General features: G+C 43.7%; 1 protein-coding gene across 1 annotated transcript in view; it reads left to right on the forward strand.

Moving 5' to 3' along the window:
• Window positions 1-1875: 1875 nt before the first annotated feature.
• SHISA9 (shisa family member 9) overlaps window positions 1876-12228 on the forward strand; it is a 187462-nt gene continuing 177109 nt past the window's right edge. Inside the window, exons 1-2 of the mRNA XM_082006645.1 lie at window positions 1876-2492; window positions 9700-9827. Of these exons, the coding sequence (XP_081862771.1) occupies window positions 1891-2492; window positions 9700-9827 (730 nt within the window). The 5' untranslated portion in view covers window positions 1876-1890. The remainder of the gene's footprint in view (window positions 2493-9699; window positions 9828-12228) is intronic.

The following is a 12228-nucleotide window of genomic DNA, read 5'->3' on the forward strand; positions in this document are numbered from 1 at the left end:
TTTGCCCTCTGCCTCACCTTTCTGTTTATTTACCGCTTAACAACTCCACACGGAGTCGGCCGAAGTTCGTGAAGCGCGGCGGCAACCTACCCCCTCGCAGGCGCGGGCAGCGGAGCGGCGAGGCGCCTCTGCAGAGCCAGCGCGCCCGGCACTCTCGCCCCGCGCCGACAATAGCCCGCAAGGCCGCGGCCAGGCTGGCACGGGCGTGCCCCGAGGAAAGGGGAAGCTGCTTCAGGCACCAGCCCACACTGTTAAATCCCGCCATAACGGGCTTATTTCCTACATTTGGTGGCAGCATAGTATTCGGGATAATAATATCGCTACTTGCGCAGGTTACCGCCAAACCAAAAGGCGGAGGTGAGAGAGTTAACTAAACAGGGATGGGGAGCGAATCACTAAAAAGTCTTTCCTAGAGTCAGTTCTCTGTTTGGGTGAAGTTATTTTAATTCCGTGTCTCGCAAGCAACCCGCAACCTCCCCGTGTCCTCTGGAGCCAGCCTGACTGACATTATAACAAGATTTTTAAATAAATGATGTGCCGGCGCAGCTCACGTTTAGCAAAGAGAAACGTAGCCGCGCTCTGAACCATGCGGCACAAGTAACACCGTACCTGTGCGCAGCGCGCCGGAGCGAGGGCAGCGTCCGCTCACGCCCATGGTTTAGCGGAGGTACGGCCCCATGGACACCGCCCCGCCAGGAGGACCTGCCTTTGCCTCACAGGTACGGGAATCTCCGGAGAGCGCCAGCCTGTCAGGAGAGCGGTCACCGGGAGAAGGGCCGCTCCACCTCTCGGGAGAGCGGCGCCCTGCTTTCCTCCCCCGGGGCGCTCACCTCGGCCCGGAGCCCGCGGACTGGCTGTGCGGGGTTGAGGCCGCCCGGCGCCCCCGCTTCGTCTCCCCCGCCCCGCCCGGGCCGCGCGCGCTGGCCGTTACCCCGCTCAGCGCGGTGCGCGCGGGGCGGGGGGAGGGGACGAGGAGGCGCTCCCGCGCTTTTGGAGACGCACCTGTGGGGAGCGCCCGCCTGGGCGGGAAGTCTCTTATGTAAGGGATGGCGGGTGAGCGGGGCCGGCCCCGCGGCGCGGCTGAGGGGCGTGAGGGGGGAGCGGCTCCGCGGCGGGGCTGACGGGAGGAGGGGAAGCCCCTCAGAGGGGCTGCTCGGGGGGGGGGGGGCGCCGGCCCCACAGAGGGACTGCTGGGGGGAGGTCCGCGGGGGGGGCTGGGGCGGGCCGGCGGGCAACCCCGGGTCTCCGGCGCGCAGCCTCCCGCGGGCGCCTACGGAGCGCTCCCATCCGCACGCTGCCCGCCGAGGCGGATCTCCCCGCTGGCGGCCGCCCTTCCCCGCCGGCTGGATGCCGCGGCGAGTCCGTCCAGCCTCCCGCGGTCTGCCCTGGCAGCCGTCGCCTCCCGCGGGCTCGCCTGGCTGCAGGCGGGGCTGGGCGGGCGCCGTGGCTGGCTGAGGGAGTTGTGCGAGAGACCGCGCCGGGCCCCGCGGAGGAGCGGAAGGTGGGTGCCCCCGGCGCCTGCACGCCGGCACCAGGCGGCGCGGGGAGGCTGCTCGCTCGCCCTCTCTCCTCCTTCCCGCCCCTGCAGCGCCCTCGCCTCAGCCCTCCCGCCTCGTGGCCCGCTCCACGCCCCTTCTCCCCAGCCCGCCGCGCGGCGCGGTGCCCCGCACGCCCGCCGCCACCCCGCGGTCCTCCTCCTCCTGCCGCGCGCTCCCTCTCCCGCGCACTCCACAAGTGCCGCGCGCTCGCTCCCCCGGAGCGGAACGGCGAGGGGCTGCGGAGACGGCCCGGGGAGCGGTGGGCCCCGCCGGCCCGGCCCGCGCGGCGCTGTCCGTGGTGCTGAAGGCGAGCGCGGGCGCGCGGCCGCGCAGCCCCTGACGGAACCCCTTTATGTTCAGCTCCCGGCGCAGCGCAGCATCCAGCAGCTCCAGCGGCGGCGGCATCGCTGAGCCGGGGCTGGGAGGCAGAATGGAAGGCTTTATTCGGCTGCTTTTCGGCTACTTGGTGGCGGACCTTCTCACGCTGATGTGTCGGGCTCAGGAGAAAGCTGGCCAGCAGCTGGGGAGCTTCGTGGTGCTCTCAGGAGGAAACCACTCCAGCCTTGGGGAACAGCTAGACCCATCCGAGCCACCTCCTACCCCGGACTTCTGCAGGGGCTACTTCGACGTGATGGGGCAGTGGGACCCCCCCTTTAACTGTAGCTCGGGGGAGTTCATCTTCTGCTGCGGCACTTGTGGCTTCAGGTTTTGCTGCAAGTTCAAGAAGACAAGGCTGGATCAAAGCACCTGCACAAACTATGAGACGCCGTTATGGATGAACACCGGGAAGCCTCCTTCCCGCATAGACGACCCTCTGCATGATCCTACCAGGGATAAAACCAACCTCATTGTCTACATCATCTGTGGGGTTGTGGCAGTGATGGTGCTGGTGGGGATCTTCACCAAACTAGGGCTGGAGAAGGCACACAGACCCCAGCGGGAGCACATGTCCAGGTAAGACTGAGTGCCAGGCAGCAGGGTCCCCTTCCCACCTATCTCATCCCCCAGCCCCTAAAGAGGAGAGAGGAGCCCTTGTGTTCTTTCTAAACAAACAACGCCTGCCAGGCAGGCTGCATTCCCCTGCAAGGCAACCGAGAGAGACCAACTTTGGAGAACAGAGCTCCTGTGGTTCCCCAAGCCCAGGTTATCAAAGTACATGCATACTGAGGAAGACTAGAAATAATTGTGGAGTCTGCACAGACAGTAGTCCCTTTTCATCTGCAGTGTCTGACCCTCTCCCCAACAAGATCCAGCAAGTGTTCGCAGATATACTGTACGTGAATAGGAAAGCAAAAAAATCCTGAAACCAGCAACACTGAATTATAGAAAGCCTGATGGGTTCCCTCTTCCAACTGTTTCAAAGCTTGGAAAATGTTTTTACTTCTCAACAGAAGGATGTAAACAAATGTCATCTCACCCTCCCTCTCCAGCTGCAAAATGGTTTTGGCAAGACCTTCCCTACTCCCCCAACCCTTGCAAGTGTGTCAGCTATTTGTAAAATTTCTAAGCTGTGAAAATGAGCCAGGGTGGAAGGGAAGAGGCAGACACAAAAAAGAAAAGCTATTGTAGAATATCTTAACATTTTTTCAGTTACTGTTGAGAAGTAAAAAATGGAATATGAAAGTCTTGTCTCATCCATGTATGTGTGTGTTACACTCTGTATCTACAGTGTAATGGCTGAGTTATACCAAAGAGAACCTCCCCCACCTAGAGTTAGGCATGCTGTGTACCGTCTACTCCAGATACTGGCTGCCTAGTGGTGGATAGGTAGGTGGGCACCTCAGGACGGAGCACAATGGCTTTAACAGCATATTCCAAACCCAGATTGTCACAGCAGTTCAAAATCAAGGCATAACACATTTGTCAAGTTTGCAGTCTGATTCTTTATGCTAGTCCGAGGCACATGACAGTAAAGCAGATGGGGGAAAGGCATTAAAAAAGGCATACAGCTCCATTAAAGGGTCTAAATAGATTCCAGCATATCGGGCAACTTTAGTGATGAAATGCAATTAAAAGGATACCTTCTACTGGATGTGCAGTGTGGCAGAAAGCTTCCTCTTGCCCCGACTATGGTGTAGTTCACAATCTTTAAAGCTTAGATGAAGAGTCATCCTTTGAAAGATAGTCCAAGAGATCAACTCAACACCCAGAGCCTTATTTTTTACTTAAGTTTCTGCATGACTTTTTGATTAACTGCTTATCCTGAAATGAACAGAGAAAGCCACAAAAATACTCCTGCAAATGCATCACCAGTTCACTAGCAATTATTTGCTATTTATAAACTGGCTGATATGGATATGCTTTTACTACTGAGGAACAAAGCACATTGCAGGAATTTTAGTCAACATCATGTGTCAGTGATACTTCTGCAAAGATGTTTTTTGTTGAGCAAGGTATAATAATCCTTTAGGCATTTTGAATATTCTCAACTACTAAACAGATAAAAAGAATACATGGGTCCAATTTTCTTTTTTACATCTTAAACTACAGAGCTTGTTTGGAAAAAGCTCTTCCTTGCTTCAGCCTCTCTCTGTAGTGTCTTCATGCAGGCAAAAAGGCAGCGCTTGTAACAGTTACAAAAAACAGGACAGAGTGAAGTTGTAGCCATCCCTACTTATATATGGCTTAAATAGGTCCTATTTCTACTAGTAGAAATATTTGCTATCTAAAGTACACATATGAAGTATTCTGAAAGGATATTCTGTCTTAGTTTATGGAAATAGAATTATAGGGGATTGGTAAATCATTCTGAAATCCTTCAGTCATGTATGCATAAAGATTACGTTTCTGAAGTGGTTCTTAGAAAAGGTCTTCCGTTACCCTGATTACTTAACAGAGTCTGAGATCTTGTACTTTTCTTGCCATGAAAATGTTCAAGTCAGGATTATATAGAAACTTGGGAAGTCATGATCACATGGAGAAACAGTCACCCACTCAGTACACATAACAGCTAGTCATGTTCTGAAAAAGCAGCACTATAGCTTTTTTTAAAAAAAAGTTCTCACACTCCTATTACAGCTGTGGGGTGGGCTTACCATTAATTTGAAAAGGAATTAGATTTGTAAATCCCTTCGGCAATCTAAAATTCTGTTAATTGAGTGAAGAATTGAAGTAACCTTTTTGTCCTCGAACGTGTGTTTAACTAAAATATTTCATCCTAGCTCATTTTACACTACTAATGTTCTGGAAAAAAGGTTGCAATGCTTAAGAAATAAGTAATTTATCTGTTTAATAGTACCAAAAATTAAAATAACATATAGCCTATATTCATATTCACCTTCTTTTATAACATTCATCACTACAATATCAAACAACAAAACTAAAAAGAACACTTCTTATGTTTTTTTTCTGCACTGAACCTTATTAATAAACAAAAGTATAATGCACTGAGAGTGTTAGGTAGGCCAAAACCCAAGTACTAAGTGTCACTTCATTTTGGCTGTCAGCAAGAAACACACAGAGGCTGATCTGTCATCTATTTCCTTAGCTAAGGTTGTCTCCTTTCCCTTCCCTAGCCAATGGCTACATGAAACATTTGGATCTTCTTCATTCCTATGAATAAATTCACCTATGGAAAGGATGGTACTGCTTATCAAAAAAGACAATGCATAATGTAAACTGATCTTTTTTTATGAGGGCTGATTTTTTTAAAGAAAGTGGACAGAATACAACTGGTGTAAATTATGTATTTCCATTTTTGATTTACTAAAAATATAAACAGAGACCTGACACATGGGAATAAGAACATGGATTTACAAATAGGAAGCAAAACTGTGCCACACTTATTAATTCCTTGCATTATTTAATCTTGCAGTCAGTGGATCTGCTGTTAAAGTAAGACACTGGTGTGTGTTAATAAAGAAAACTTCACAGGCTTGGCAAGTATAGTTTCTATACACTCACCTTTCATTACATTTTGTTTGCTGCTATACCAAAACAAAGAAAGAACACTTCATTAATTTCACTGAATTTTCCTGAAATATTTGACAATGAAAAGCATCAGGGAAATGTATTTATTTAGTGAAAACAATCCATAGGAAAAAATCTCTTTTGGGCAAGTCCTTTTAGGAAAAAAGAGTCAAAATCTGTTCTTTTTTAGAGAGCTTGTTACTGCTTTTTGTTTTAACCAAAAAGGCCAAGTCTGGCACTGTTGACATTTTCTTTCTTGTTAGATCAGTGCTTTTCAGTAAAACACTTTTACTGTTGGCATGGAACTGTAAATCTGGAGGATGAAAATGGAGAGGGAAGTACGGTATTAACTCTGCATGGCATATTTCACTTTAGACATCATATGATAATGTTTTGTTTAGATCATTCTCCTAATTTTAAAATTTGTTACTTGACGTTAAAAGGAGAAAAATGTTCCCTTCAGCTACAGTGTCCAAGAACTAAGCAGTAATAGTAGTATCCAAACAGAATAACTCTACCTTTACCCTCCTGCTTTCTAAGAGAATAAGGGAATAAGATGGTGTATGTTATCAGATATGGCAAAGGGAATGAATGTGGCAGTACTGTGCCTAAAAGGAAACGGAATTGATCTGTCTCCTGAAGCAGATCTAGAAGCTCTGTGAGGCATATGAGGGCAGCATGTTCTTATGATGCTTAAGACTACATCCATGGGACTTCCAGGGTCCATCAGTTAAAGTGGAGAATTCTCTCTTGAAAGTGACTAGAAAAGGGAAAAGCTTTACTTCTGTTTCATGGAGGAGATTTTTCTGTAAATAAAACCACACCTTTGTCTTCCCTAATACTTGTGGAGAACGTGCAAACAAACCAAGAACAGAAAGGACAATATTTACAATCATGCTGGTATGCTATAGCTCCTGGTTTTTCGAAGTAGTGCTTCTGACAGTACGTTAGCAGCCTTCCAAATACTGTGAACCATCTGAGCTCTTCTTTCTTCCTTCACAATGTGATGAGCTCGCAAGTTAAGTCTTTTGTTGATCATTCAAAAGACATGTACCTGGGGCCAAAAATAGTCTGACTTGCCAAAATTCTGAATCCTATGTGTGAAATTATTTCCCTTATGGGCTTTGACCCAGTTTTGGATGCAAAATATGACGTGACCTTTCATGAAATAACCCATGTTTCAGCTGCTTCAAGCTTGTACCCATAAGGGAAATGCCTGGCTCCACATGCTTTATAACACCTGAAAATAGCATTACATACCCAAAGAGAAAAATCTTATGGCAAAAGAAATGCTGAAGTTTTGTGATACTTGGATAATTCTGGGCCATGAACTCCTGTGTAGGTAACATTTATCCACTTTTGTAATACTGCAATCAATATCAATACATAGGACCTAATGATATCACTACCTCAATAGAAGGTTATCGTGTGTTTTGCATTTCCTTTAAAAATCATTCAGTATTGCAAAGCTGTAGAAAAAGATCCTCTGTGTATATAATTTTTCAATGGGACCCACTCTAATAATTTCTTCAGATAATTAACAAAATCTGTATGACGATATTCAGGTGAGACAAATGCATGAAGGTATTATAACAGTCTGCTGGCCTATTTGGAATTTTTCAAAGCAAATGTCTATTCAAGGATTTTGTCATGTACTGGGGCACAAACCTCACTTTATCCATTTCATTATATGGGCAAATCCCTAAAAGAACAAAATGCAGGTACAGCATTTCCATTCTATGTCAGTGATAACAAGCTGCTACACATTTTTAACTCCCCCTGACATCAGTGGAAGATAAGGACAAACTCTTTGTTATATGAGCTATTCTGCCCTGAGAAGATTGTACAACTTTGGCTAACAGTATAAACATAGGTGCTGTGTTGTTAAAAATAGAACTTGATGGTGAGTAGTTCCTTTTTTCTTAATATAGTGGGAGCTGGACAGCTAATTCTTTAAAACCCCTTTGAAAAAAGCCACCCTAAAATGGTAAAAAACTTAGTTGGCATTTTCACAGACAGGCACTAGTTAATCTGCTATCCTACAGGGTGTTATTTAAAGTTTACAGTGAACAATATTTACCATCAGATTAAGGGCAATGAGGAAAGCATTTCTGAAAACCCACTCTCACAAAGTTGGGAAATACTAATCCATGCATTACGAGATCTCACAGTTTTAACTCCCACACTGAAGTTAAGAACTTTCATTTGCATTTCTTCCCTTCTCAGAAATGTGTCCAGCTGCCTCTGGAATTAGAATTAATATTGATGTCAATAATTTCCTTTGTATAGAGACACATTTGCATAAATTGACTAGATATTAATGGTTTTGGTCCCCACTTATTTTAAACTATGTTTTGCAATATAATGCTTTCTTTTTGCATAATTTTCTACATACCTTTGTGAGATCTCTTCTGTTGAATTTTTCTTTTTCTGCTATGTAGGCCAGCTCTGCTATTTGTGCTGCATAAGCATTGCTTCAAATGGGAGCATTGCTCTGATACCATTAATCACTTGGTTACTCTCTTCTGACCTTTTACAGTATCAACAGACTATTCTGTAACATGTTGATCAGGACTGTAACTAATATTTTAATAACATAATGCTAGCCATAAACACAATGAAACATCAATATCGTTCAGCTGTGTACCAAAGCAATGTTCCTGCAATCTGAAAGCAAGATCCAGCTCAGGATTCCTCTCTGTAACTTAAATGAAGCTACTTTTTAATACTTAAAAGTACAGTGCTTCTTGATCAAGAAATCATCATGTCACAGAAGTACAGTGGACGAGCTAGATGGCACTTGCCATGGCTTTCACCAGTGAATGTGCTTATTTTTTTTTTATTTGTTAGCTTATAAACTAGTGTTTCTTGATGCAGTATCTGGGACACTGTATACAATTTTGCAGAAAATTAAACTAAACTGGGCACAGTGCCCAGAAGATGCATCCATTCCCTTAAAAAAAACAGCTTGAGGGGTCTAAAAATTAAAACTAGTAAAACAAAAAGAAGGCAAATAATGGTCAGTGGTGCATTGACCTGAATAGAAAAGACTTGCATTGAACCCTGAAGACACTGGTAACACATACCATAGCTCTCCTTTGCCTAAGGCAACAGCTTCTGCAGGTGAGCCAATATTTTATATGACACAGTAGTTCAGCAGGTAGCTCTATGGCATACGCTCAGGGGCTAATCCTGCTTCTACAGAAGTCAGTGGTAAAACTCCGTAGCCCAGAATCACAGACAAAGTTAGATGTTGCCATGCTGAGAGTTCCAGAGCTTAAAACTTAGTCACTAACTCTGGACCCACAAGGCTGGTACAGGTGTGTGTGCTGATCTGTATGCCTAAGAGTGCACTCATACTCAGCAGGACACTCGGCAGTGAAACTAGTCATTAGAAAATAAACCAGAGCAGGATGGATCTGTCTCTCAGATATAGTTACTGCCTGCAGCTGTGCAGAAAAAGTCCACAACCAGCATCAGGTTGGGTCTGGCCTAACTTAGGAATCCTTTTGCTTGCTCCCGCTTTGGTAGCATAAAGCTTTCATCCCGTTTCTGAGCTGTCTTCAAAGCAGCAAGGAGTGTTTCTGTGCAAGCTTTGCTCCATCTTAATGACTAGGACACTCATAGAAGTTAGAAATGACATTTTTGATCTCCCCTTCTGGATGGGAAAAGCTTAAATCCCTGACCATGTAGAGTTCTATGCCCACTGGATTTCTACACGAAAAATCAGGTGACCTTTCAACTTTGATGACATTTTTGAATTAAAATGGCAAAGACCATTGCATTGTGTGGTGCTTTGTGCAAATGCATGTGTGAGAATTTACTTTTAACAGGCCCTGCTTGTAATCTAGGTGTGAAGATAAGTAGTTTGTGAGAGCTAGAGACAGGGGTTAGGTGCTGAGGTGCTCAGCTTAACCAAGATGACAATGTTACTGAGCACACGCAATGGCAGAACTCTACAAGTCTCAACAAGTTCAAATTACGTTCCTATAAAGCCAAGATAGCTAAAGAACTTAATGTGTTTCTGTGTATTCTGTGTATTAGACAGCTAGCATGCTAAGACAACCTAAAAAGAACCTTAGGTGCGAAGTCTCGCAATGAATCTGATTCCCTGATTTTGCTGTGAATGGAGCTGGTTTCTCCAGCAGACATTATGATGGACTGCATCTGAAACAAAAAAAACCCTGGAACTATATTGGTAATGCCTTACAGATTTTGCAACAGCTTCATTTTGATTTTGTTTGGTTTTCAGGGCTCTTGCTGATGTTATGCGACCTCAAGGTCCTCGTACAACAGATCATATGGAAAGAGATCTAAACATTGTAGTACATGTGCAACATTATGAAAACATGGAGACAAGACCTCCTCCAAATAATATACGTGAGTTGCATTATAACTTTACCAATATCTGGAATGCTGGCACTAAAGCATTATGAAACAAATATTGCTGGATGTTAAATGAGGATCGACAGTACATGGGTTTTGCAAATTAGAAATAGTTATTTCAGTATTAGAAATATTTAGGATTTCCTAGTGCAAATAGTGCAACACGAAGAGAAAGCCATTTTGAATAGAAAAATTAGTTATCATATTTATTTCTAATTAGTTGTCTTGTTTGACTAATATTGGGTTTGTATCTTTGTCTCCTTCTACCTGGTTTTTGCTCAGCTCGTCAACCTATGCCTTATTCCATGTTTTGTTATATCAAAATACAGATAGTTAAGCTTACAGCAAGATTTAACAAGCTGTTTCGTAAGGTTGAAACATCCAGTAAGAAAGCGGTCTTATTGGACTGTTATGTCCTCTCCACTAGTAAAATAGTTAAATACTTTCCTGGAGAGCATCAAGTTGTATGTAGTTTTCACTTGCTCATTTTTTTTTTCTCTCTAAGGGAAAGGTGAGAGGAAGATTATTATTTTAAGTTTTAAATAATATTTTTATTCTGTATCTGCTATTAACATGTTTATGATATTGAAGGCAAGGAAGATGTACACATTGGAGCTTCAGAGAAAATATGGTGACATTTCAAGTGGTTTTGAAGTCCTAGGCAACTTATTTCTCGGTCTTGTATTAGACCACAGCACAGATCTTTCTCATGTTCAGATACATTTTCCTTTTGTGATGAACAGTTCCACTGCAATTTTAATTTGCATACATACATTTATGCATTCTATATTCATCTATATCTTAAATACATAAGTATGCATGCATACAAATTACAGGTAACATATTTAGAAATTCAAGTTCAATATATTTATAAAAGAAAACGGTATAATTCAGGAAGGTTTGGATTGTTAGTGAATGGCTTTATTCTGTGCTGTAGATCAATGCAGATGTGCATTTTACTGCAAATATACTTTTACTACATTGGTATTTGGATTTTGAAACATTTAAAGTATATGCATTAGTCTTTTTCTTATCTTTCTGTAACTATAGAAAGCAGAAAATTTGCTTATATTTGGGCAAAGAATAAGTTTTATTTGGACTGCACTGTGCAGTTATTGTGAGATTTTACTGCTTTCTTTTGGGGGAATGGTATAAAAACAATGGGAGAAAGAGCAGATTCATATGCTGCATGCACTCCTGATACTTGTTTTGTGGTAGAGGCTGACTGCGATTTCTTACATGCATGGTTACAGAGTAATAGGAGAGAATTAAAGCTGTGACCTCTAATAAAGATACCACATATAGCGAGGTGTGACACCTAATCTGTCTGCACTGCTCTCCAGCAAAGTACTTCCACCTGGGCCTGTGCAGTTCTACACTGCAGAGGAGAAAGTACCTACATACTGCAGCATTACATCCCTAATTGTATAAAAACACACCACTTCTGGAGGGGAACTTATGCTTCTCTCTCAATCAAAGGTGCTCTAGCCCCCTGGAGCTGAGGTGATGAACTTCTGATGGTTTAAGGGTGAGAATATGCACTATATGTCTCTTTGCTCTGTGTATTAGCTCTTTGCTGATCTCTGATCTTTCCTGTGGCCATGTTTCCAAGAAAGATGCCAAATGGTAGTGAAATTAGGGTACAATCCTTATTTTCTCTCATACACAAAATGTTTATTCAGAATCCCAGTTAATGATGAAGCCAGAAAGTAAAGAGATTTGTACCGCACTGATTGTATCTATATTTTTGTAATCATCACACTGAGATATTTTTCTTAAAACTCTTTGTGTACTACAATAGATATAAACACAGCAGGTCTTTAAACTCATTGTTGCTTGGATCTGAGTTCAGATTTAAGCCTTGCTTCTATAAACTCTTGCATATAAATGCAACTCGGAGCCATATAGTTGCTGCATCAAGAAAGAAAAAAATATAGATCTAATAGTACCTTAGGATCTTTGCTTATGACGACTCCAGACATCCATACCACCTCTGTCTCAGAATTTTGGCCCTCTGGCACAGATGGAAGAATTATATGTGGAACAGCTCTTGCACCACTGCAATTTACAATACAGAAGCACTACTGTTATTTTGGAGCTATCTTAATCCACTGGGTAATGAATAGGGGCAGTCCCAAGACTGCTTCACATGCAGCTCAGGCATTCCTGCTGCAGATGGAAACCTCAGAAGCAAGCAGCTACGACAGTAACTGTTTCAGTCTTTAATCAACTTTATGGATTAAGTCAATCATTTTAGATTGTTCAATGCAGACCTTCAAGTGGTGAAATTACTTAAGGCATTCTATAACTGGTATTACATACATTTACTTGATAGCAAGTAGACCATTATTCTATATTTGTTGCCATTATATTCCCTCATAAACTCATCTAAAGC

Source organism: Phaethon aethereus (genome assembly GCF_964289735.1).
Source record: "Phaethon aethereus genome assembly, chromosome: 15".
Classification (NCBI taxonomy): domain Eukaryota; kingdom Metazoa; phylum Chordata; class Aves; order Phaethontiformes; family Phaethontidae; genus Phaethon; species Phaethon aethereus.